Source organism: Arachis duranensis, chromosome 10, assembly GCF_000817695.3.
Source record: "Arachis duranensis cultivar V14167 chromosome 10, aradu.V14167.gnm2.J7QH, whole genome shotgun sequence".
In the NCBI taxonomy this organism is placed as follows: domain Eukaryota; kingdom Viridiplantae; phylum Streptophyta; class Magnoliopsida; order Fabales; family Fabaceae; genus Arachis; species Arachis duranensis.
The window spans coordinates 96,534,669-96,558,404 of NC_029781.3; the positions used below are offsets into that span (position 1 = coordinate 96,534,669).

Here is a 23,736-nt window from a genome sequence, read left to right on the forward strand (position 1 = left end):
GCCAAGATCGGAAAAGCTTGGAAGAGGGGTTACTTGCTGTACGGTCCTCCAGGGACTGGAAAGTCAACAATGATAGCGGCCATGGCGAATTTCATGAACTATGATTTGTATGATCTTGAATTGACGGCGGTGAAGGACAACACTGAGCTTAGGAAGCTGCTAATCGAGACGCCGAGTAAATCGATCATTGTGATCGAAGACATCGATTGCTCGTTGGATCTTACAGGACAGAGGAAGAAGAAGAAGGAGAAAGAGGAGGATGAAGATCAAAAGGATCCTATGAAGAGAGCACAAGAAGAGGAGAATAAGGGAAGTAAGGTAACGCTTTCGGGGCTGTTGAACTTCATTGATGGGATATGGTCTGCGTGTGGAGGGGAGAGGATTATAATCTTTACGACGAATTTCATCGATAAGCTTGATCCTGCATTGATAAGGAGGGGAAGGATGGACAAGCATATTGAGCTTTCTTACTGCGGTTTCGAAGCGTTTAAGGTTCTTGCAAAGAACTATTTGGATGTTGAGAGTCATGGCTTGTTTCCGGTTATTGAGAGGAAGTTGGTTGAGACTGATATGACGCCTGCTGATGTTGCTGAGAATCTTATGCCCAAGTCGGTTGATGAAGGTGTTGAGGATTGCTTGTTGAATTTGATTAAGGCCCTTGAGATTGCAAAAGAAGAAGAAGCAGCAAAAAAGGCTCAAGAAGAAGCAAGGAAAAAGGAAGAGGAAGATGAAAAAGAAGTAAAGGATAAAGAGGTGAAGAACAATGAAAAAGCTAGTGACGATGTGAAAGAAAATGGTTTTCATTGAGGCAATGGTAAAATAAAGAGAATTTCATTGAGCTAAGCTAGACAGATTCATATGCTTTAGTTTCCAGTTATACTATTAGGATAGGAAAATCTACCATTTTAATCCTATTGCTATTAATTATTATTATATCTCTTCTCTGCTAAAAACAATCATGCCTGTTTCATTGGATATTCTATGTTTCTTCAAGTAACAAGTTAGGGATACCATCTCAATTTACAGAAATAATGTTATAATCTGGAATTTCACTATGAAGTGGAACAGATTAAGTGATGATAAGAAAAGAAAGTAAAAAGAAAATGTAATATATAGTATTAGGGAAAAATTTTAAGTGTAACAGGAAGTGAATCTTTTTAATGAAAAAAAAATTAAATGATATTCAGTATTTAATTCTATCTTTTATTATTCTCTCTCCTATTTAATTTTAATTTCACTTATAAAATTAAAAATAAAAAATTATATTTTATTCTTTCAAGTATTAAAAAAATAAAAAGAATCCATTTTCAATTCATAACAATGTATAATAATTTTAGTGATTAAATGTTTCATATAAGATATGTGTTATAATATTGTTTTAATTAAGTGAGTGTCTTGGTTGGTGTGTCATCACCGTACCCAACCAATAATTATCTATTGTAGTCAAATTTGGCAACCCAAACTTTGCCATATCATATTGTACAAGAAGCAAATCAAGCGTGTATGTTAAATTTGCAAAGAGTGATTAGTATGATGTTATAATGAGTGTATTATTATTGAAAGTGTAATACTCAACTATAATAAAATATAAATATTAGAGAGTATTAATAAATATCTTTTATTCTCTATTTTTATTTCTACATTATTTATTTATTTATTTATTTATTTATTTCACAACAATACGTATCTTTTCTCTGAAAATCTGAGACAAAATAAAAAAATAATAGTATGAAGTAGGAGAAAGTGATTAAAGATGTTACAATGGAGACATTATTAGGTGGTCTTTGGATCTTGATGCTGATCCATGCAAATAAGGCAACAGGGTTAGCGGGTTTACAGCCAAAGTAAACGTCGAATGTTCAATTTTGCACCATCATCCTCAGTGGATTATGGGGCCTTAGCTTCTTGACAAAAGAATCATTTATTGGGGAAAAAGTATAAATTCATTATGTTAAAAAGCTGTGTGTAAAAACTAAAAATTGAAAAATATGTTATGTTTTTTATTTGATTTATGAATCAAACCTTTTTGGAGTACCGGACAACAAGAAATAATTTATTATAATATATTAAGAATTAGTTTTATCGCAGTCGTAGATACTATTTTTTTATACCAACGGCCCGTTTTGATGAATAATTTAATTAAACTCTTTTAGAAAAGAAGGATAAAGCATAAAATTTATATAAAAAGTAGTCTGGTATAGAATTTTATAGTCACAGAATGTTAGATCATTAAATGAATAAAATATATTTTTTTAAGTTTTTTAATAATTATTAAATAGTCTTTATTTAATTTTAATTATAACTTAATTCTTTATATATTATTTAATTATAAAATCTATCCTCTATTTTATAAGTTATTATTTTATTATTCATTTATCATGTTTGTTCACAATTAAAAATAAAAATAATGACGAAATAGATCTTTCATTTATTAATAGTGACTTTCATAAATATTTTGACAATGTGAATCAACGAGTTTTTTTATCTTTGATCCGTTACATCCATAAAAACTAGTGAAATCGTGTTTGTTGTTAATTCAATCGATTGGAAGTAAATATAGATTTTTTCAAAATTCAATCGATTGAAAATGTAACACAATCAATTGAATTTCACATAACAATATTAATTTTTTATTAATGCGGTAACTTTTCGTAAGTTAAAAGTAAAAAAAAAAGTTATTTATAAACCTATTAAATTGGCCCTAAAAAAATATAAACTACTAAATCAATCATTATATATTATATTTGTGTATAAATACATAATTTGTTTTATCCATTTTCAATGTATATTTTGTATTTTATATTTTATACGTGTAGTTTGATTGTTGATGTTTTGTACTTATATAATAAAGGTTATTTTTTTAATTAATAGTCCTAAATTTAAATTGCATGCATACAGTAACCCATATCAAGATTACTTATTAACAAATAGATAGATAGATTTAAATTTCTTTACCTTTGTTTCATAAATTCTACTCAATTTGGTAACATGCAGTGAAACTCTGATCTCATTTGTTCTCGTTAAATAATCTGTTTAATAAAATAAAACCAATCAACTTTTGTTCTACTTGTAATTGTAACTCAACAGACCAAAAAAAAAAAATTCTAACACAACACACACACAGTTAGTTCCAACTTTCAAGTTCAACTCAGCATCTCATTATGAATTTATGATCATGAATTCTTATTGAGATAAGGTGTTGTAGAATTTAGAGTGACTTTGATCTGGGGGCATTACAGAGGTTAATTTGTATTTGAGTCAGTCTTATATTTGTTTGAAGTTATGTTGTCTCTTTTCATTTTATGCTGTTTAGGGAAGTAATCAAATTGAAATGTGATCTCTCTCTCTCTCTCTCTCTCTCTCTCTCTCTGTATATATATACATATATAAGGAAAAAAAATTGCAGTTGAATTAAGAATGAAAAAGCAAAAGAAGAATTCAACAACAATGAACAAAACCATGGGTGAAATTTGGTCTCTGTTTGGTTCAAAAATTGCAAGCATTCTTGTCATGTGGGCTATGATTGAGAGGTACATGCCTCGTTACTTTCGCGCTCTGACGGATAGATTCTCACAAAAGCTAGACAAATTGTTGAACCCATACATTGAGATCAAGTTCTTCGAGTATTCAGGTAACTACATGAGAAGCAACGACGCCTTCTCCGCCATCGAAAACTACCTGAGCTCGAAGTCCGCGGCCCAAGCAAGAAAGCTCACATGCAGCGCCACAAGGAACTCTCTGGTGCTAAAAGTGGATGACTACGAAGAAGTAATCGACGAGTTGAAAGGCGTAAAGCTTGCTTGGAGTCTAAGGAAGATAGTCCCGGTCGATAAATCTTTTTCTTCTTTCGAGAAAATATACTACCGTCTCACATTTCATGGCCGCCACCGGAAATTCGTCACCAAAACTTACCTCAAGTATGTTCTTGACGAAGGAAAGGCTATTTCCATGGGGAAGAGGCAGAGGAAGCTTTACACCAATGGCGGTGGAGAATATTCGGACAAGATTGGCAAGTGGAGTCACGTGATTTTCGAGCACCCTGCGACGTTCGAGACGGTTGCCATGGATCCGGAGAAGAAGAAGGAGATAATTGACGATCTTAACACTTTCAAGAACAGCAAAGAATACTATGCGAAGATCGGGAAGCCTTGGAAGAGAGGCTATTTACTTTTTGGTCCTCCAGGGACTGGAAAATCAACACTCATCGCTGCCATTGCGAATTTTCTGAGCTATGATGTGTATGACATTGAGTTAACCGCTGTGAAGAGCAATGCAGAGCTGAGGAAGCTTCTGACTGGGATCTCGAGCAGGTCGGTTGTTGTGATCGAGGATATCGACTGCTCGCTCAAGCTGACTGGACAGAGGAAAACAGAGAATGAAAAAGATGAAACGGAGGATGGTGCGGTTGGTGTTGTGAAGAAACAAGTGGAGGAATCTAAGGAGGAGAAGAAAACCCAGGTAACACTCTCCGGGCTGCTGAATTTCATCGACGGGATTTGGTCGGCTAGCGGCGGCGAGAGAGTGATCATATTTACTACCAATTATGTGGAGAAACTCGATCAGGCTCTGATCCGGAGGGGCAGGATGGACAAGCACATTGAGCTGTCTTATTGCGGATTCGAGGGGTTCAAGGTCTTGGCTAGAAATTATTTGAACCTTGAGTCGCATCAAGGATTTGAGGAAATAAGAGGCTTGCTGGAAGAGACTAAAGTGACTCCTGCCGATATTGCCGAGAATTTGATGCCTAAGGTGGGCAATGAGGATCCTGAGAGGTGCTTGGAGAGGTTGATCCAAGCACTCAAGAACTCTAAGGAAGAGGCAACAAAGAAGATTGAGAAAGAGAAAGAGACTGCAACAATAGAGTCAAGTGGAGAGGATTCACCAATGGAGATCGGAGATGAAGTGAAGACTTCAGACCCAAAAATGAAAAATAAGAAAAAAGATGCATGAAGTGGAGCATTGATTACAGTTTAGAGAGAGTTTTAGTAGTGTTGTTAGTTATTATTATCATCCTATGTTTAATTTCTTGTATTGTTTTACTTTTATTATATGCTTGCTTTTAAAAATAACTTATATATGTTTTATTATGTCATAATAATAATCTAAGTTAACTAAGAGTGTTTATTTAGATATTATTAAGTAGACATTGCATGTTAAACAGCAACATATGAGACCAGTTTGCATTTTTCTGCTACTATCGGATAAAGATCTAATCATGCTTTAATTTTATAAGGGATCAGAATCTCAGTCCTTTTTTTTTCTTTTTTCATCAAAATCTTTTTTTAAAAAGTCTAAAATAAAAACTTAAAGTACATACCTAACAGATCAAGTGGTTGAACTATATGATTCTTTTACTTTTAGGTTAAAGGTAAATTATAAGGTACAGATGTAAGTTTACAGATATTTCCTTTAATAGGATGAAAGAGAAATTGATAAAGTTAGGACCCACATTTTGAATAACAATAAAATAATAAAAAATAACTATAAAAGGAATTTATATTCTCTCTCTATACCACCCCAATCTGTATAGTAGAGTGCCCTTACGTTAAATCCGTAAGTAAATTGTCAATCAAGCTGTTAGCTGTAAAATACAAAAAAGCAATAGAGTGAGGTTTGGCGTCGACCTGCAATCACTTGTGTTCTGAATCATCAAAAGCTATTGCAGGGTAGGAGTATAAAACTGACGGCCTTTTTTAATTATTAGAGTAAAAGACATATAGATCTCTAACCTTTTTAAATGCGGACATTTTCATCTTTCAGGAATGAAAAATACATTTAATCTCTCACCTTATAAAATACGTGACAATTATATCTCTCCAACGAGTTGGGGCTCAAAACGGCAATGGAGAATGCTGACCTAGAGGGGTGGAGACTGAGCTGTCCGTTTTGCCTGATGTGGATGGGGAACAAATAGTTAATGGACAAATTGGTTCTTGTGCCTCAAAACGACGCTGTTACTGTGACTGAACCCTATTTAATCGAAATGCATGGTCAAACCCATGGACGCTGATGGTGCGATCCTCCATAACGAGTGAAGGAGATTCTTCATGCATAAGACCTGGTGGGGAATCTTCATGCGCTATTCCAGGAGGATGTGATCGAGATGGGATTTGTGCCAAAGTACTTCTGCGGTGTATATACCATTCTTTACAAGTCAAAAACAATAACTAATCCTAATAGAATATTTTTCGGGTGTCCATTCTTTAAGGTAAGTTACTATTTTGTCAATAGTTTGATGAGACTGTAATGTGTCTAATTGGGTGATTCTCTAAAATTTGCTCCAAGTTAAAGAACAGTACTACCGGTACTTTGTCTGACTTGATGAACACCTGAAAAAAATTAGGGTCATAGAGTCTCAAGCATTGGGTGCTCTAGATAATGCTGAGCAAATAGAAGTTGAAGATCAACTGTTTCGAAGTCAGGAATTGGAAAAAAAATTGGAAGAATTGGAGAGAAAACTATTATGTATTGAAAAAAAATATGAGTTTGTGACATATTACTTTGATTAGTGTAGTTATTATTGTTGTTGTATGTTTCTTAAAGGGCTGAAGATGATTTGATGTACATGGTGATGTTGTGATGAAAATTGTCATTGCCGGCTGCTTAATGAAAAGTCTATTTTGGACTAAACTCAATTTTCTATGAAGTTTGAACAAGTAAAAAATACTGCAAGTCACCTATTATATAAGGTAGTAATTCTGCATAGATTATAATCAAAATAGAAACAACAATGTATCTGGCTTAATTCCAAACATTACATAACATCATAAGTTTACCACAAAATAACAAAACTTGGTTGGCATGTAAACAAGTTTGCCAAACTATGATAACTTGATAGCGTTGTTCAATTCATACTAATATATAGGACAAACAATAGAATTTCATGCAGTTGTATTCAGTTCTTCTGATTGTTGGATTCAGGAGTTGGGATGAACTTGAAAATTTTTGTGGTCCCACTGTTAGCTGCTTTCAAGGTCTCCTTTGATGGTGCCCCACTGGTGCTAGTGCTTTAAGTTGTGGTGTATTTGGGGTTGGATTTGGTGGTGAAATTAATGGTGAATTTATACTTGTTGGGGACCTGACAATTGTTTGCTTGGGTCTGAATTTAGAGGCAGCAGTTTGGATTTTGGGTTACTCCATTCTTGGCAGCTGGGATGGAGGCCTGAATAGAATTTGAACTGGAGCAGATGGTATTGTTGCTGCAGCTACTTGAGTATTAAGTGATGCAGCAACTGGTGCAGTCCTTGATGCTACTGCCTGCATTGTTGTGTTGGTTGGTAGTTCATTAGCATTCTGCAAAAGTAGGCAAAATATTCAGAGATTCAAATTCAGGAACAAGAAAAGTGATTGGCATTATGAGTGTATTGTTTAGAGTGATCTTACAGCAGACTGTCCTTGCACAGCACTAGTCTCAGTAAAATTTTCACCTAATGTCTGGTTTTGATCCTATGCAACATAGATCCAGCAAGGTAATCAAATGGACAAATTAATCCTTAAGAAGATGTATAATGACATCATAACTACTGACTATTTTTAAAATGTATAAAATTATCTTAGTGCATAACAGGGATACTTACCTTTGATTGAGAGATTGATTGTGAAAGGAGAAGCAGCACCAAGGCTTGTGTGTTTTCAACAGTCTTCTTAGCTTTTTTCCTTTTTGGTTTTCAGTTTGGGTTGCTTGGTGCCCCCCTTGCAGGTCTTACAATTATGGCCTTTCTCGTTGCACTTGCTACACGTAACTTGAAAGTTTTTCTTCAGCTTGTCCCCCTGAATATGAGTCTTAGCAGGTTCCTTATTGTGGTTGTGTACGTTTGGCCTCCCAATAAGTCGCTTGATGAGTGGTGGAGCAGGCCTGAGCTGGTCAGTGGCAGTCCAAAATTTCTCACTAGGAACTGATTTTATGCAATATGCATATGTCTTATGAATGAATTCCATACACAACTAGGGATGCACATAATCATCTGGGGCACAGCTTCTTCAGCCTGTACAGCAGGCATAGTTCTTCGGGGTTTTACATTAGGCCCAGTTTCTTTAGGTTTGGCAACAGGCCTGGTAATTTTGGGCTTTACAGTAGGTCCAGTTCCTTTGGGCTTTGTAGTTGGCCTGCTTCCTTTAGGATCACTCCCACTAACACTCCTTAGTCCAGCTCTTTTTTTACTTCCACTTAACTCTGGTCCTGTCCCTTTCTTGACATTGTCCTTACTCTTTGGCAGAACCTTCTCCTTTCCTTTCATATTTCTTTTTCTCTTCATACCATCATTTTTCTCGTCACAACTAGAATAATCTTCATCAGAAACAGTTTTAGAGACAATCGGAGGAGGTTTATACAATTCGTCCTCCCCACTATCATACACATCATCTTCTGTGGATGGTGATGACTGAAGCTCCCTCATGATGTTATCATCAATGTGATCATCGAATTCTTTCATCCCCGTTTCTACAACAGCATCTTCTTCCACTATCTGTGGCTCATCTACGGGATGGTCGAAGTAAATATAAAACTCATCCGTGGTTGAATTCCTCAACTTGTTCTCTCGCATCTCATTGATTCCTGCATCCCCTCTCAGAATGTGCAGTCCAGACTCAATGTCACTGCTTGTTAAGTCATGCCAATAAACTGCCATGTATAATGCATAGCCCAAACCCTTGAACAATGTCACCAAATCACCAAAATTCACGAAGTCCAAGTCCATTTTCGAAAAATTTTCAACTTTCTCACCAATATACTCAAGAGTTTCACTGGGTCCTCTACCAAAACGGTCTCCGTGATGAAAAACAGGTACCACATATATATCATCCATCTGCATTATCCACAACAATATAAATCAGACATTAAACCCTAAATCAAGTGTCTCAAATTTTGAAATCAGTAAAATCGACATAACTTTTTCTCGTTCTTTTACTCAAAATAAAACATGCAATCACCCCTAAACCCAACCCATGCATTTTATTGTCACAAATATTTATATAACAATGCATGTATCTTCGACTATTATCCTTACTTCTGTAGAAGATGGCAACTTCTTGTCAGACAAAGCTTGTCGTTCCCTTCGCCAACCACGACATCCACTAAGCATACCACCACTTTCAACTGGAAGATGTTTTTTTGGAGGGAGAAAGAAGCTATTTGTCTTCTAGTAGAATTTTTTGTAATAACTAGAGTGGCTTCTGGGTGTTATGGGGATTACGAAAGGTGAAATAAGGTGGGGGATGCTAATGGCGTCGTTTTAAGGCACAAGGACCAATTTGTCCATTAACTATTTGTTCACCATCCACTTCATCAGGAAAAACAGACAGCTCAATCTCTACCCCTCCTGGTCAGCATTTTCTATTGCCATTTTGAGCCCCAATTCGATGGAGGTATATAATTGTCACAAGATTTAAATGTATTTTTCAATCTTAAAAGACGAAAATATCCGCGTTTAAAAAGGTCAAAGACCTATTGATCTTTTACCCTAATTATTATTATTATTAATATTATTATTATGCTCAGATGCTCTGATCAGCTTTATTGGGTCATTTTCTTTTCCCTTTCCTTTTAAGATTATCGAATAACTTTAAACTTTAGTTGCGTGAAATGGGCTCGTGTTTGATCACTCGAATTTGAAAGTAAACTTCGATGTAAAGGGACATTGAAAAAGCAACTAAGATTTTCAAGAAAGTAAAATGGTTTGCTTGATCCTCTTTATTAATTTAATTCCTTAAATAAAGGATGGAGAAAATGGAACACACAAGTTGAAATTTCCTAACCACAAATGATACATACCCACTCATTTCTCACTCACATCCTTGAAGAATCGCTCGAGAAAGCAGACAAAAAAGAGAAGGGACGAAAGAAAAAAAATGAGGAAGTATATGAATGGTATAGATGCAGAGCAGAAGCAACAGCGGAAAAATATGGTTTTTAACTTTTTATGTGGTCACGTCCCTTTTCTTGTGCTTACCACAGTCCCCAAACAGTGGGAAGCGCCCGACTTTCCGCGCACCAACAGGAGTACCACCTCGTACCTGTTCACAACAGAAAATTTGAGACCCTTGAAAAGCAACTTTTCATTCAAAGAAGAACAAGCAGAAAAACTTTTCAAAGAAAAAGAGAACACAGTCAAATTTACCTTGACTACCCTTCTAGGCTTTGCCTTGTTCCAGCATAAAAATCCACAACCACCAGCTCCCGAGCTCGATTCATATCCCCTATATACATAAACCATCGGTTATTTTTGCACTGACATGCCACAGTTTTTGTAAATATTTAAACCAATGCTACAGACCCTGGGTGTGAGAAAAAGTGCAGAAGTGGCATAAGAGCAATTGAACAGAGACTTACGGATTGTCTTTGCCAGAACTTGCTGCTAAACTGCTGTCATGCAGTAAACTTGGGGACATGGGATACCTTCTACCAGTTTGGTCTTTCTGCAAGACCCTTCCATTTTTTACGTTCAAAATTTTGACATCATTACTCTGCTCATCTTCCCAATGCTGCTGTGAGGAAAATCTTGCTGAATCCGTGGACTCCATTGGATCTATGCAATAGATACCTTCCTGTGGCAGGACCTGATTCTTCTCAGGTCTCAAGCGACTCAATGATCCTGGTGAACCCTTTTCTACAGCTTGTAACCAGGCAGTTTCCAGCCTCTGCTCACGAATGATGGATTCAATTCTCTGCATTGGATTATCTTGCCTTCTCTCCGTCACACCATTTCTTTCACCCAGAACATCAGAGGAATCGGCTGCAGATTGAAGGTTTCCATCAAGCAAAGGATCTGTTCCATTCCCGCGACCTCCTCTTTGTTCCTTCTCACTTGTCAATGCTGACTCAGCCTGTCTTGGCATATTAACCTGAGTTTCACCTACACCATCTGGCAAGTGGATAATTCTGACATCTACATTGCGTCTAAGAACCATCTCCATGGAGTTTGTAATACTTCTCGAAAACCTGTCTGCCCTGAGTTTAATATCTCCATCCCCAAATGCAACATATGCTACCAAAACACCTGAGAGAAGAATTGCATAAGGAGGGGAGGAACAATACATGAAAAAGATAAAGGCTTTTAATACTAAGGTGCAAAAGAGCAAAATCAAATAAGAGGAACAAAGAGTAATCTAGTACTGCAAAGGAATAAGAAAGAACAGTTGACCACAATTTGATAAAATTAAAAGAAATATATATTAAATTTGATAAATGATAAATGCTCTACCCTATCAACAAAAAAGCAATCCGTTCCCGGCCAACAGTAATTTCAATTCGAGTTGACCTACTTTGAACACATTCTGTATCTCAAGTATTAATCATCTTCCTCTGATAGTAGAACTATAAATCAGAAAAAAAATAGAGGGTGTGCAGAATCATCCGAAATTAAGTTTGCTATGGATTTGATTAGTAGGTATGAAAGCAAACAATGTGTTTTCCTCAGCAACAAATAAGTGAATGCTTTATAAACTTCCAATGCCATTATGGACAAACATCTGGAATCTATGCTTTCAAGTAAACAGCTTAAGGTAAGTGTGTTTGTCAGAAATGCTTCTAAATACCTTGAGCATGCAGAAATACAATTTTGGACCAAAGAAAGTATAATCTGCTAACCTTCAACTTCACATATGGATACAAGCTTTCCATGATTGAGTAGCAACTGCCTCAATGTCTTTGAGTGACACCTCCCAATACACTGTGCCCAGATATCATGTAACTTTCCAGAATCTACGCATCTGTACATCATATTGCCAACCATAATATCATCAGATGAGACAATTGTGGAGCCATCATCTATGACTGGGCTATTTGATGGCTTTGATTTCAAGCTTAAACCATCAATGTTTGAGGAAATATCCCTTTGATGGCCAGAATTGCCATTTACTGCTTTCTGCTGGGATGTAGGTGATATTGATTTCCAGGGCATATATTTAAGGTCAGACATATGCTTGGAAGCAGTAACTTCTCTTGAAGCACTTGATGGATCATCATCAGTTGTTTTGCAGCTCTGCCTCCTGCTGCTGCCTGACTGAGTGAGATCTGGAGATGACATAGAACCAAGTTGCAAGAGTGTTGCTGTGAACCATGTTGAGCGTTCACTGGAAGTCCTTAACTGTTTCTCGGCCTCTGAGAGAAGCTTTAAAGAATGCTTTAACCTCTCCAACTCCGAGTCATTCACTAAACATGAAACTCAAGTCTTAATAGTTAATGGATACAGTTTTTATTATTAAGATGCATGATGACACAAGAAAGAGATAAAAGTACCACAAACTACAATTGCAAAACTCCATTAAAAGCAAATTAAATCTAAAAATACAGACACAGCATAATTGTATATGTTTACTATTACTACTTTTCCAAGAAAAACAAAAAAACTTTGACATCATAGCATACTAGTGATATGTTTCACGGGAATAAACACATCCTATAAAAAGCTCATGAATTACCAGTATATGATGCAGCACAATGCTTATAGTTCACTCTATAGTATCCTCTCTAGTCTAAATGACTGTGGATGAACTTCTCAATTCACTCTAAAATATTGACTCAGCTCACACTTTTAAATAAACAATTCCATATTAATGCCAAAATTGAGATGAATAACATAAGAGACAGGGGGGAAGGAAACATCTCTCATAAAATCAAAACAGAACTGTACTCACAGCTTCGTCCACCAAAGAATGCTTCATCCGGTTTGGAATCAATGACTGTGTATGATCCAGCAATGATGTCCATAATGAGGCCAGCTAGTTGAGACATCAAAACCATTGGATCAACTCCAGAGTCCATCAATTCTCTGGCTCTTTTCACTGTCTCTGCAGTGTTCGATGACATTGCTAATTCCAAAAGTTCCAATAGTTTTTCATCTGAAACAACTCCCACCTGTTGCGGAAAATACAAAACAACGTTGTGTTAAATGATATTGATATCTAAGCATGTTGACTAAAATGAGTATTTGTGAAAGTCCACATTGACAAGTTATCGTAAAGTCAAAGAGTAATGGTTACAGCAAACTCACAAGTTCGTTGACAAGAGAAGTACTAATTCTCTTTCCCAGCAAACTAAGCTGTTCCAACATTGTTTCTGCATCTCGAAGTGAACCATCTGCATTTGTAGCAATGAGGTCCAAAGCATCTTCTTCAACATCAAGGTTCTCCTGAGCAGATATTTTCCTCAATCTATTCACAATATCCACATCTTTAATTTTGTTAAAAAGGTACTTCTGGCATCGGGATTGTATTGTTCGAGGCACATTGTCAAGATCAGATGTGATGAATATGAATACAACTCGCTGAGGTGGTTCCTCGAGAAATTTAAGAAACCCCAGCCATGCCTTGGATGGTAACAGGTGACACTCATCAATGACAAAAACTGTATATCGTGTGGAAGCGGATGATGAACCAACTGACAATCTTTTCAGTAAATATCTAGCTTTATCAATTCCCTTTTTATTGGTTCCATCAACTTCCAGTAGATCACTGCTCTTGCCAGAAATAAAATCTGTACATTCCCTGCAGTAGCCACAAGGCTTACTCTCATCAAGAGCCACACAATTCAGTGCAGCAGCAAATATTCGTGCTGTTGATGTTTTACCAGTCCCACGGGGACCTTGAAAAAGATAAACAGGAGCTATTCGACCCCTTGAAACAGCATTCATAAGTGACTGTACCACGATATTCTGCCCAATCAATTCACTGAAGAATATAGGCCTATACTTCTGACTGAAACTCCGACTATTTTCTGGAGTGTCTTCCTCCTCCACCCCTTCCCCATTGAGAGCTATAATCTCCAATCCCTCTTGACTCCTACAGCTTGATGACCACCGCCTTCCATCCAATCTACTCAAGCCCTCAAGGTCCAGCTCCCCAAAGTTTGTAGAAAGTTCATCGTCACTCCTGCCAGTTCCTATAGATGACCCTATCCTACCATCACCACCATTAGTGAGCAATGGAATAACACCCTGAGCACTCTTCCAAGACATCCTGCGCTTGTGGGTGGCCGAAGAGGATCTCCGGTGTCTGGGATAAATAGTTTGACCACCACAGAGTATGCTGCTTCCTTTCCTCCTTAAAGTATCCGACAACGATGGAGAATAACAACTCCCACACATCCCTCTATGTTTGGGAGTCCTCTTTGACCAATAGCAAGGAATTCCACATCCTTGTCGGCCAGGCAAATCCAACCGATCATCTATCTCATCGTCGCCATCGTTCATTGAGGTTGTGGTACCATCCCAAGAGCCAACAGTGCTGGGATATTGGCGTCCATACCTATTGTAAGAACTGGTTGACAATGCAGGAGTACTGTAGGAATAAGAGGAGTCTTCCTTTCGGCTTGTTCGCAATAACTTTGAGGAAGATCGAGACCAATTCTTGCGCTTGAGTTTGAGGAGCAAAGGGGATGTGGCAGAACCCGAAGCCTGTCTCACATCTTCAGAATTAGAGTAGTCTTCAGTGTCATCAGAGTGGTCCATAGAGTCATCCCTGGTAAAGGGCATGGGAGGAAGCCCCTCCAACAATGCATTATTGGACTTGAAAACTTTTCTACCTAGATTGAGATTTGTATCTCTATGCTGAAACTTTGCCATGGGATCCAAATGGGAAAGGGTGTTGCTATTAGGTTTTTTACTCTTTTTCTTAGGAGGCGCTGTTCTTCTGGCAGAGGGTGTGGCCAAGGAGATAAGATTGGTGTCTCCACATCGAAAGATGGAAGAAGACCGAGGGCCACCTCCTCCGGCGCCTAAGTATGTGTCGCTCTTAGAATCGCAGACATTGTGAGCATCACTCAACGTGTCCTCGAAACTGCCTAGAAGAGAAGAAGATCCATCAATGGCAGCATCTTCTTCCTCTTCTTCGTCTTGGTCTCGGTCATTCTTGTCGCTGGAAGATTTATGGGTCTTCCAATTGTACAAGAAGACCCTCTTGTTGGTGGTAGGTGGCACAGAGTTCACGTGAGAGTCAAGTTGAGAATGGGAAGTGAACTTTGTGGTTGTGGTGGGGCCATGGACGTTGTTGAAGGCAGAATTCCATGCAGATACAGATGCAGATCTTGAGGAGTTGAGTGGTGACTTCCATGATGAAGTGGTGCCAGGATCCCTCAAGACACGAGCTGCTTTCCGAATTTGGGTAAGCTCCTTCTTCAGGTGCAGCTTGCTTGCCATTTCTGACATGTCTCTTCTCTTCAATTTGCATTTACTTAACTCATCAATATCATTGTCAAGTAAATCAAAAGATGATCTTTAAGATGTTGGAGGAAAATGCCCATCTTTTCTTGAAGAAATCTGATCTCCTTCACTTATTTCTTTGCTGCACCAGCTACAATGTTCTAACCTGTTAGAGTGAACAAGATAATCCTATGAACAAAATTTTACATTCACAATTTTCACAAGTGGCATAGACAAGACTCAGTCAACTTATTTCTGAAGCTAAGACGTTAAATATAACTTACAGTATCATTTTCCTTGAAACCTTAATTCTATTTTTTTATTTACCAGAACAAAGAAAACGAGCATAAATGTGTATGCATATACCTTAGCATACAAAACGGAAACTCAGGATAATTGTAATGATCCAAATCAACCTTATTACCCTGGTTGCTCCAACTGAATTGCCAAAATTTTAGCTTATGTGCAGCTCCTGGAACACCCAGGATATTATTAATTTGACCCTGCATTAGGTGCTATTGAATTATTGAAAAACAATATTTAAATTTATCCTAGATCAAATATAACATGACACTAATAACCCAAACAATTAACAATTTTTAGTTCATGCAATAACCAGGATGTGATTTATATATCTATTTTTTATCCAATTATATGCTAAAATTTAGCTCATGCAAGGTTTTTCTCATTTACCAGAACCGGGAAAGAAAAAGAGCATAAATACCTATGCATATGCCTTAGCATAAAACGTACAGGTTAAATAAAATAAACCCTTTAATTAATCAGATCACTGAATACGACTTAATTGACAAACATTCTCTTCATCTATCATCATCAAAGGAGGAAAAATAAACAAAATCACAAATAAGTGTAATTAAACTTGCAAAGGAAAAATGAGATCAGCAGCATCAAATTGAGATCATGTAAAAATCTTTTAAACTCACCATTCCTTATGCCAGTTATCATCATATTGTAAAACCTTGAAAATAATGTAATCATTTGAACGACAAAATTTTTCAGATATGTTGTGTGTATGTTTTTCCTCCCCTGATCCATTAGCAACTTTTAGTCAACACAGGAATTTCAGATCCAAATCATAGTTCTCTCTTTACAGCTGTAAATTGTATCAAAAAGAAAATTATGAATTTTGTAAAAACTTATAGTTCGCTGCTACATATACCATGCTAATTCCAATTTTTGCAACTAATATTAATTACCATTAATCAGTGCATATTAATCAATTTAGAAATGCGCATGTGTATGAACATTCCTGATCCTTGCATAATTTTATTTATGCCCCGCAACAAGCTACAAGATCCAAAAGAAGTTCACCATTGGACTAGAGAACAAGGATGCAGCAGTATTCAACTCTTTTTCACAAATCTAAAGAATAGAGATCACGAGGAATTAATTTAGTTTGATAACACTACAATGTGAACATAAATTATATCAAAAGTAGGTGCTTATATCTTGATCTATTCTTTGATGAGTATAACACTCCGAGAATGTGATTAGGAAATGAAAAAGGGAGAATAAAAAGAAAAACTAAGAGAGTAGCTCACCATTGAACGCGTCGGAGAAGAGAAGGACGCCGCAGAGAAGAGGCGGACGCGGCGAAGCAGATGAGAACGCGACGGAGCGGACGTGGCAGAGCAGAAGTGAGCAACAGGAAGCGAACGAAGCAGATCCGTGCGACGTGGTGGACGGCAGAGCGCGGTGCTAGGATGGAGTTTGCGGCGGTTCTAGGGTTCGGTGAAGGTGAGGTAAACGAGGTGCAAAGGGAGAGAGCGTGGAGACTGGAGAGGGTGTAGGCCTGTAGGGAGAGGAAGCAGCAGATGGAGTAGGGAGATGACTGTGTTGCAAAGAAAGTTAGACTTTAGAGGGAGGATCAGTATTACTACGAGGAAGATGCAACTTCAAATATTAATGCGTGTCATATATTACATTCAATAAAAATATTTTGACGATGACAACTCTTTTTCCGTCTTCTTCCTCTTGGTTCTGGTCGTTCTTGTCAATAAGACCTCCTTGTTAGTGGAAGGTCGCATGTGTTAGGGAATCACATTTAATAAATCGCAATTTTTGGAAATGAGAAACATGGAATTGAACTAACAATTTTGGGAAAATATGGAAGATTTGTTGACTAAGCGAAAGAATTTACAATTTTACAAAATATAAAAAGATGATACATATAACATTTTTACTTATATGTGGAGATAATAAACTACATAAAAAATAATATTTTTTTCCTTCATTAACTTAAAACTATAACTCTTTTCTATGTCAGTAGATTACAAAAGAAATAATCATAAAGAAAACATCATATATTTCTTTTCTCTATACACTCACGGACTCAATTTTTGGTGTTACATAAATTAATTTTTGGGTAAATTTTATGGCACTTATAATTTAGTGTCTAATTTTTGTTTAATTTATTTTTTATGATAAAATTTAAATATTTAATAATTATTTATTTTATATTTTTAAAATTAAATATTAATTTTTAATTATTTTTAATAAATTAAACAAATACTTTTAAACATTATTATAACAATTACCTAACTTTTAACATTCAAAATTGATTTTTTCCCACGTACTTATAACATAAAAGCCCATATATATAATATGAAACCCAACCACATATTTATACGATTTTAGTACTCATGAGCCATATAATTTTAATTATTGTTTACCACAATAAATATATTATTTTATTAGTCTCTATAATTTCACAAAATTTTTAATTAGATTTTTATATATTTTTTTAATTAAATTATTATACTAATTGTTTTTTAATTGAGTTTCTATATTTTTTTTATTTGAATTCCTGCACTATTTTTTTTAGTTATACCTGTATACAATTAAGCTAATTATTATCAAGAGGGACCTAATAAAAAAAATTAGTGCAGAGACCCACTTAAAAGAAAAAAAAAGTATAAAAACCTAATTAAACTTTTTGCAAAACTATATAGATTAACAAAATAATTAATAACTAAATATAACGCACTAGTTTTTATTATAAGCAGTAATAGGAGGATAATGAACTTTTGATAAAAAAAAAAACAAATTAAAATAATTGATGATATAATTTACCAATTAAAATAATTGATGGTATAGTTGACCCCTTTTGTATCCGATTGAGAGTCACACATCTTCTTCGCCGATGCATCATTACAATTAATTGGTGAATAAAAATAGAATTATCATAATTAATTATTAGACCCGATATTACCTAAAAGCAATCAAGCAAGTTCTTATAATTCTTTACTATATGTTCATCCTGTAGACAGACTTAGGCTTAATTTAATTAAACTTTTATTTTTAAGAATGATAACATCTGTATTTAATAAATTAAATTAAAAATAATTTTTAATAAATATAAGTAATTATAAATATATTTAGTAAAATAATTTTTATAATAAAAAATACTATATATTTGTTTGGATGTCATTAAATTGATAAAAAAATTCAATGAAAAAAGAATTTTTTATTTTTTTGCATATTTAGTAAATTTCTAGTAATAAAAATAAAAGAATTAGAAAAATAAAAAATATCTTTTTTTTGAGAAACTACAATTTACATATTTTTTTAAAAGATCTTTTTTCTTAAAAAAAAGATGTTTTTTACATAATAAATAAAAAAATACTTTTAATTTTATATGGTTATACCCAAACATAATTGATATATAAAAAGATCTTTTTGTATGAAATATCCAAATATAAAATTACTTTTACTTTTCTATAAGATCGTTTAAAAAAAGATAACTTAAAAAAATATTTTTTTAGAAGTTCACCCAGACAAATCCTATAATAGCATTAATTTAAGAATTAAATTTAAATATTAATTAATGTATAAAATTATACTAGACTTTTTAATTTTGATAAACACAAGCTAATTTTAAAAAATTCTCTTTTATATGTACTTTTAAAAACACTCATAAATTTTAAAAATTGTAAACACAAAAGCACATAAACTTTTTGATTTACCAAACCTAAAATAAAATATTTATGCACAATTTTATCTTCGAAAAGTTTTACTGAACCAAACCTGTGTTTGATTTATTATTTGCATCATTTAAATAAACGTTTATTGTCTTAGAATTAAGTCTCTATATTTTTATTTTAATTAGATTTTTACATTACTTTTAATTTTGTAATTAAGTACTTTTTGAGCCAATAAAGTTAAAATTAACATAATATTCCTCTAAAAAATTGTGTGATCAAAGATCAAATTAAAATTTTAATTGTGGGTACTGATAATTTACAAAAAAATATTCTATTAACTCTAATATTTTTTATTTCTTACATTGACAAAAGCCTACTTATAAATATTAAAAGTAATGCAAAAACTTAATTAAAAAATATATAACTAAAAATCTAATTACAAATTTAATAAAATTATAAAGACTTACAAACTAAACAAAAACTTCAAGTGGCTTCAGACTTTCAAACTGCTATTTTGTAACCAACGGATTAGCAATACAATTTACTTCCCTCAAAACTAATTTAAATTCAATTTCTACTTAGCATAAATCTTGGAATTTTAAAACTAGATCATCATAGTCCTTCTTTTATCACTCTTGCAAACTATTGGATTGTGATGAAGGCTCCTCGCGAATCAGTTTCACAAACCAGATCTTTCACTCCACGCTCCACACTCCACAGTCTCAAATAAGAGAAAAATCTCTCCATATGGCAAAAGTTTTGCAACAACAAACATACCAAAAAAAAAAAAATACTCAATACAATTTTTTACCCAGAATCAGCTATCTCCTTCGACAGAGATACACTCACATCGCAATTAAGTTTTATCTTGTTGGAGGAAGGCTCGACTCGATGAGTAATATTTTTTTTGTTAATTTATATAGACCATGTAATTTTTAAGCGAAACTTAAAAAAATTATTGTTGATAGTAAAATATCACACTTCATTATGTCATTTTAAAAGAGAAATTAATAAAATTTATTTTCCAATACTATAAATCCTATATTGTTAGAAAAGTAAAACTCAGACAATAATATATTTAAAAAATTAAAAGTTATTTTTTCAAAAGCCACAATTTATATACTTAAATAGACAATACTAAAAATAAGAATATTATTGTTTATTTAAAATAATTATTTGATTTTTTTCTTAAATTTTATTTAAATATGTTTTTTTTATCATTTTGATATAATTTAGTCTTTTTTAATAATTAGTACTTGCTAGTGATTTTTAGAGTTATTTGGTTTTACTTACGTTATTAGATATTGTAATAAGAATTGGCAAATGAGATGTTTGGAAATGATTGAAAATAATAGTATTCTTCAAGAGAAATTATTTGTTATTTGGATATGATATCTTTTAGCCTAAGATGTAGGTCAATAAGATGTTATTTGTGAGATAAATTGTGTGGAAGCGTTTAATCTTGTTACTAATCACCAAGATGGTTTTGGATTTATTGATCCGTTGATGCTCAAAATAAGAGATATCATACATTGGAATTGGCGTATGGACTTTCATTTGATTATGAGAGATGCAAATACAGTGACAGACACTATAACAAAGATAAGATAACGATGAGGTTACAACTTTATTATATGAAATTTCCTTCCTTTTGGGATGAGTTTAAGAATAATCTTATTAAACAAAACTGTCTTTCTATTTAAATAGTTCATTTATTTTTCTTATTTTTAATTTTTTGTTTAGTTTATCTAAATTACCAAAAAAACTAATAAATATCTCATATGAGGACAAAAAAAAAAGTAATGCAATTATCAAAGTATATCCGGATGAGCGTTTTTTTTTTTTTTACTTAAATGATGGTTTGAGAATGTAAAATAAATTTTTATTTAGTTTTTTTTATCAAATTTAATTAATTTTATTTTCCATACTCACAATTTATTTGTTCAAAACCAAATAAATCAGTTTATTCAAACCATAAAATGTTACATTTTAAGTGTTATTTTGATCTCATATTTATATTTGATTTTGTATTCTATTAATCACTTTCGACTGATCATAAAAATTTAACTATAGACATAAATAAATAATAAAAATATATTAAAGCAAAAAATCAAGTGGGGCCTCTTAGTTTTTACCCCACCTGATTTTCCTTCACACAAAACAAAAAGTAAATAATTCAGGTATTATTTAAGGTGTCTTTTTTAGGAAATAAAATTATTTACTTATTTATTTCTAAAAACTTTCCGTTAGTTTTATTTAGTTACAGCGGGTTATTCATTATTCATTCAATCATTAAGTTATGGTTATTGCCTTATTGGATGCATGGCAAGGTCTTGCCATTTGTCAAGGGCTTCCTTCTATGCTTCCACCATTTCACCTCCATCTATTTATTCATGTGATGTTAATCATGTTATGTTAGTTGAAACAACCTAACCATGTGAAATTCTTGTGACATTTCTTTATGCTCTCTCCAAATATACTACTATTTATGAATAGTGAATAATAACCTTTCTCTTATTGTAACTGTAATGATTGTATTTTGTCTTGGGGATATCAATATTCATAAATCATTTCATTCTTAGCCTTTTTTTTATATGATATTCTCTAATTTCTCATTATAAGGATTAATTCGACAATTTGTCACCGATCTAAATTTTATTTAAGTATTTAATATTGATCAATCAATGCCAAAAAGCGTATAAATTATCCGCTCATCAATAACCTCTATATATCAATGTTTGTTTTGTGTTAACATACACACACATACACCCCTATATTATTTTAAGATACATATTATCTCATATACTTTAAATATTGAGTAAATAGTCAAATTAAATTCTGAAAGATCACTTATTTTTTAAATTGGTTATCGAAAGATTTTTTCATTAAATTTGTCTTTTAAAGATTTTAAATTAGTCATGTTGATCATTCCGTCACTTTCTTTGTTGATGGTGTCAAAATTTGCTAATGTGACAAGTTAAGTGATACCTCATCAGACACCTAGGAGTCTTAATTGAATGTTAAAATAATTAGTTTATGAAATTATATCAAATCAATTCTAAATTAAAGGATTTCAATACCTCAAGTTTTTCTCACAATTAGATTTTAATTTGATCTAATTTCATAAAGTTATTATGTTGCTAGTCAATTAAAACTTCTAAATGTATGTTGGAGTGTTATTTAATGTGCCATGTTAGTAAATTTTGACACCATCAACAAAAAAAATGACGAAAAAACTAACATAATTAATTTAAAATTTTTAAAAAATAAATTTAATTAAAAAATAGAAAACTAATTTAAAAAAAAATAATCTTCTAAGAAGAAATTTAACCATTTATCCATATTCTTACCTACTAAGTGGCAATGCAATACCACCGTACTAGCTTGCTAGTTCCTAGTATTACTCTACACAATAAATTCGGCACAAGTGATGGTGACAGCTTGACAAAAGTCTTATATCATAGAGAATTGGAAAATTAGGCATGTGATTTAGATACCCTTCTCTTTGGTCTTTAACCTTATTTGGGCACATAAACCACATCTTTGACTCAAGTCTCTCGGTTATTCTCCTTCTTTATAATAATATTCTCCTCGCATAGGTCCAATAAAAGAGAATCTCCATTATAAATAGAAATATATCCTATAATAATATGATGGTGTAGGCATATATGTTATTGGATATTGATTCATAATTAATAATAATAAATTATCAACTAATCAACTCTCTCAATGGTATTATGATCTAGTAATTAAGGGGAAAAAGATACTAAATATTGATAATTACTAGTTTAGTATCCTGCCATTTACGAGGTGGTTAGTGGGCTTAATTTCTGGGAACATGGCGGAGTTGCAATTGGCAGGTAGCATTTATTTTAAATGAATTAATTGTTTTATAGTGGTGGCAGATCAGATCACATTCACATTCAGAATTTACTTTTGATATATGACCAAATGATCAGTAATAACTAATAAGATACGTAAATCCTAGAGAATTTATGATGAATTTATAAATCTTTAAAAAAATATTAATTACGTTCTTAAAAGATTGCGATATTATATTTATAGATTTTTTTATTGAATCGAATAGAAGAATGATAGAAGGGTACATTTTGTCTAATATTACAGTTTTTTAAGATGTTAAGTCTATTATTATAATTGTTCAGGAATTTACTTAATAAATTCTTCTTTGGAAATTTATAAATCCAACATATTTTTTTAACATCTACTACTTATCTTATTATTTTAAACTTCTTTTACATTATTATTTAATCATATTCATTATATTCGTCTAAATCACTTTTGAAAATGCATATAAAATGTAACTAATTTTGTTGGCACAATAATACACAAATGACTTTGGTATCACATTTTTTATTAACTAAATTTCATTTTATTAATATTTTACTTTATTGCCTTTTACCTTAAAGCAATATGATAAGAATCATCCTTTTCTCCGAATTTCTTTTGCTTCACTCCATACTTGTTATTAATACTTGTTATCCATCCATTGGACTAACATCCTAATATCCATTTTATATTAATTTATATGTACAAATTTTGATAAATATAAATATAAATTATATATATTTTTATGTATAAAATTTTTATTAATATAAATATATATTATTATTAATTAAATATTAACAAAAAATAATGAT

General features: G+C 33.2%; 3 protein-coding genes across 7 annotated transcripts in view; 2 read left to right on the forward strand and 1 right to left on the reverse strand.

Moving 5' to 3' along the window:
• LOC107471039 (AAA-ATPase ASD, mitochondrial) overlaps positions 1-1,118 on the forward strand; it is a 2,125-nt gene extending 1,007 nt beyond the window's left edge. Inside the window, exon 2 of the mRNA XM_052255853.1 lies at positions 1-1,118. This exon is cut by the window's left edge and continues 164 nt beyond it. Within this exon, the coding sequence (XP_052111813.1) occupies positions 1-807 (807 nt within the window). The 3' untranslated portion in view covers positions 808-1,118.
• A 2,333-nt stretch (positions 1,119-3,451) lies between these two features.
• On the forward strand, positions 3,452-4,950 carry LOC107471069 (AAA-ATPase At3g28510-like). Its single transcript, XM_016090511.3, has one exon. The coding sequence runs from the start codon at positions 3,460-3,462 to the stop codon at positions 4,948-4,950; it is 1,491 nt and encodes a 496-aa protein (XP_015945997.3). The 5' UTR covers positions 3,452-3,459.
• A 4,703-nt stretch (positions 4,951-9,653) lies between these two features.
• On the reverse strand, positions 9,654-16,860 carry LOC107471079 (protein STICHEL). Of its 5 annotated transcripts, none has more exons than XM_016090524.3 (8): positions 16,697-16,860; positions 15,501-15,606; positions 12,990-15,300; positions 12,634-12,853; positions 11,585-12,148; positions 10,328-10,994; positions 10,116-10,194; positions 9,654-10,011 (listed from the first exon to the last, which is right to left on the reverse strand). In XM_016090524.3, the coding sequence occupies exons 3-8, from the start codon at positions 15,138-15,140 to the stop codon at positions 9,916-9,918; spliced, it is 3,777 nt and encodes a 1,258-aa protein (XP_015946010.1). In that variant the 5' UTR covers positions 15,141-15,300; positions 15,501-15,606; positions 16,697-16,860; the 3' UTR covers positions 9,654-9,915. The 5 variants fall into 5 exon arrangements, with proteins under 5 accessions (XP_015946010.1, XP_020988384.1, XP_052111213.1 ...); XM_021132725.2 differs by lacking the exon at positions 15,501-15,606 and adding an exon at positions 16,079-16,181; XM_052255253.1 differs by lacking the exon at positions 15,501-15,606 and adding an exon at positions 16,079-16,248.
• Between the last annotated feature and the right edge of the window lie 6,876 nt (positions 16,861-23,736).

Excerpts from the sequence above, each read along its gene's own strand:
- LOC107471069 (XM_016090511.3), top strand. The coding sequence starts at position 3,460 with ATGGGTGAAATTTGGTCTCTGTTTGGTTCAAAAATTGCAAGCATTCTT.
- LOC107471079 (XM_021132726.2), bottom strand. The coding sequence starts at position 15,140 with ATGTCAGAAATGGCAAGCAAGCTGCACCTGAAGAAGGAGCTTACCCAA. Across the intron at positions 12,149-12,633 it reads ATTCTTTGGTGGACGAAGCT|TGAATGACTCGGAGTTGGAG; the intron begins GTGAGTACAGTT and ends TTTCATGTTTAG. Across the intron at positions 10,012-10,115 it reads AGCCTAGAAGGGTAGTCAAG|GTACGAGGTGGTACTCCTGT; the intron begins GTAAATTTGACT and ends TGTTGTGAACAG.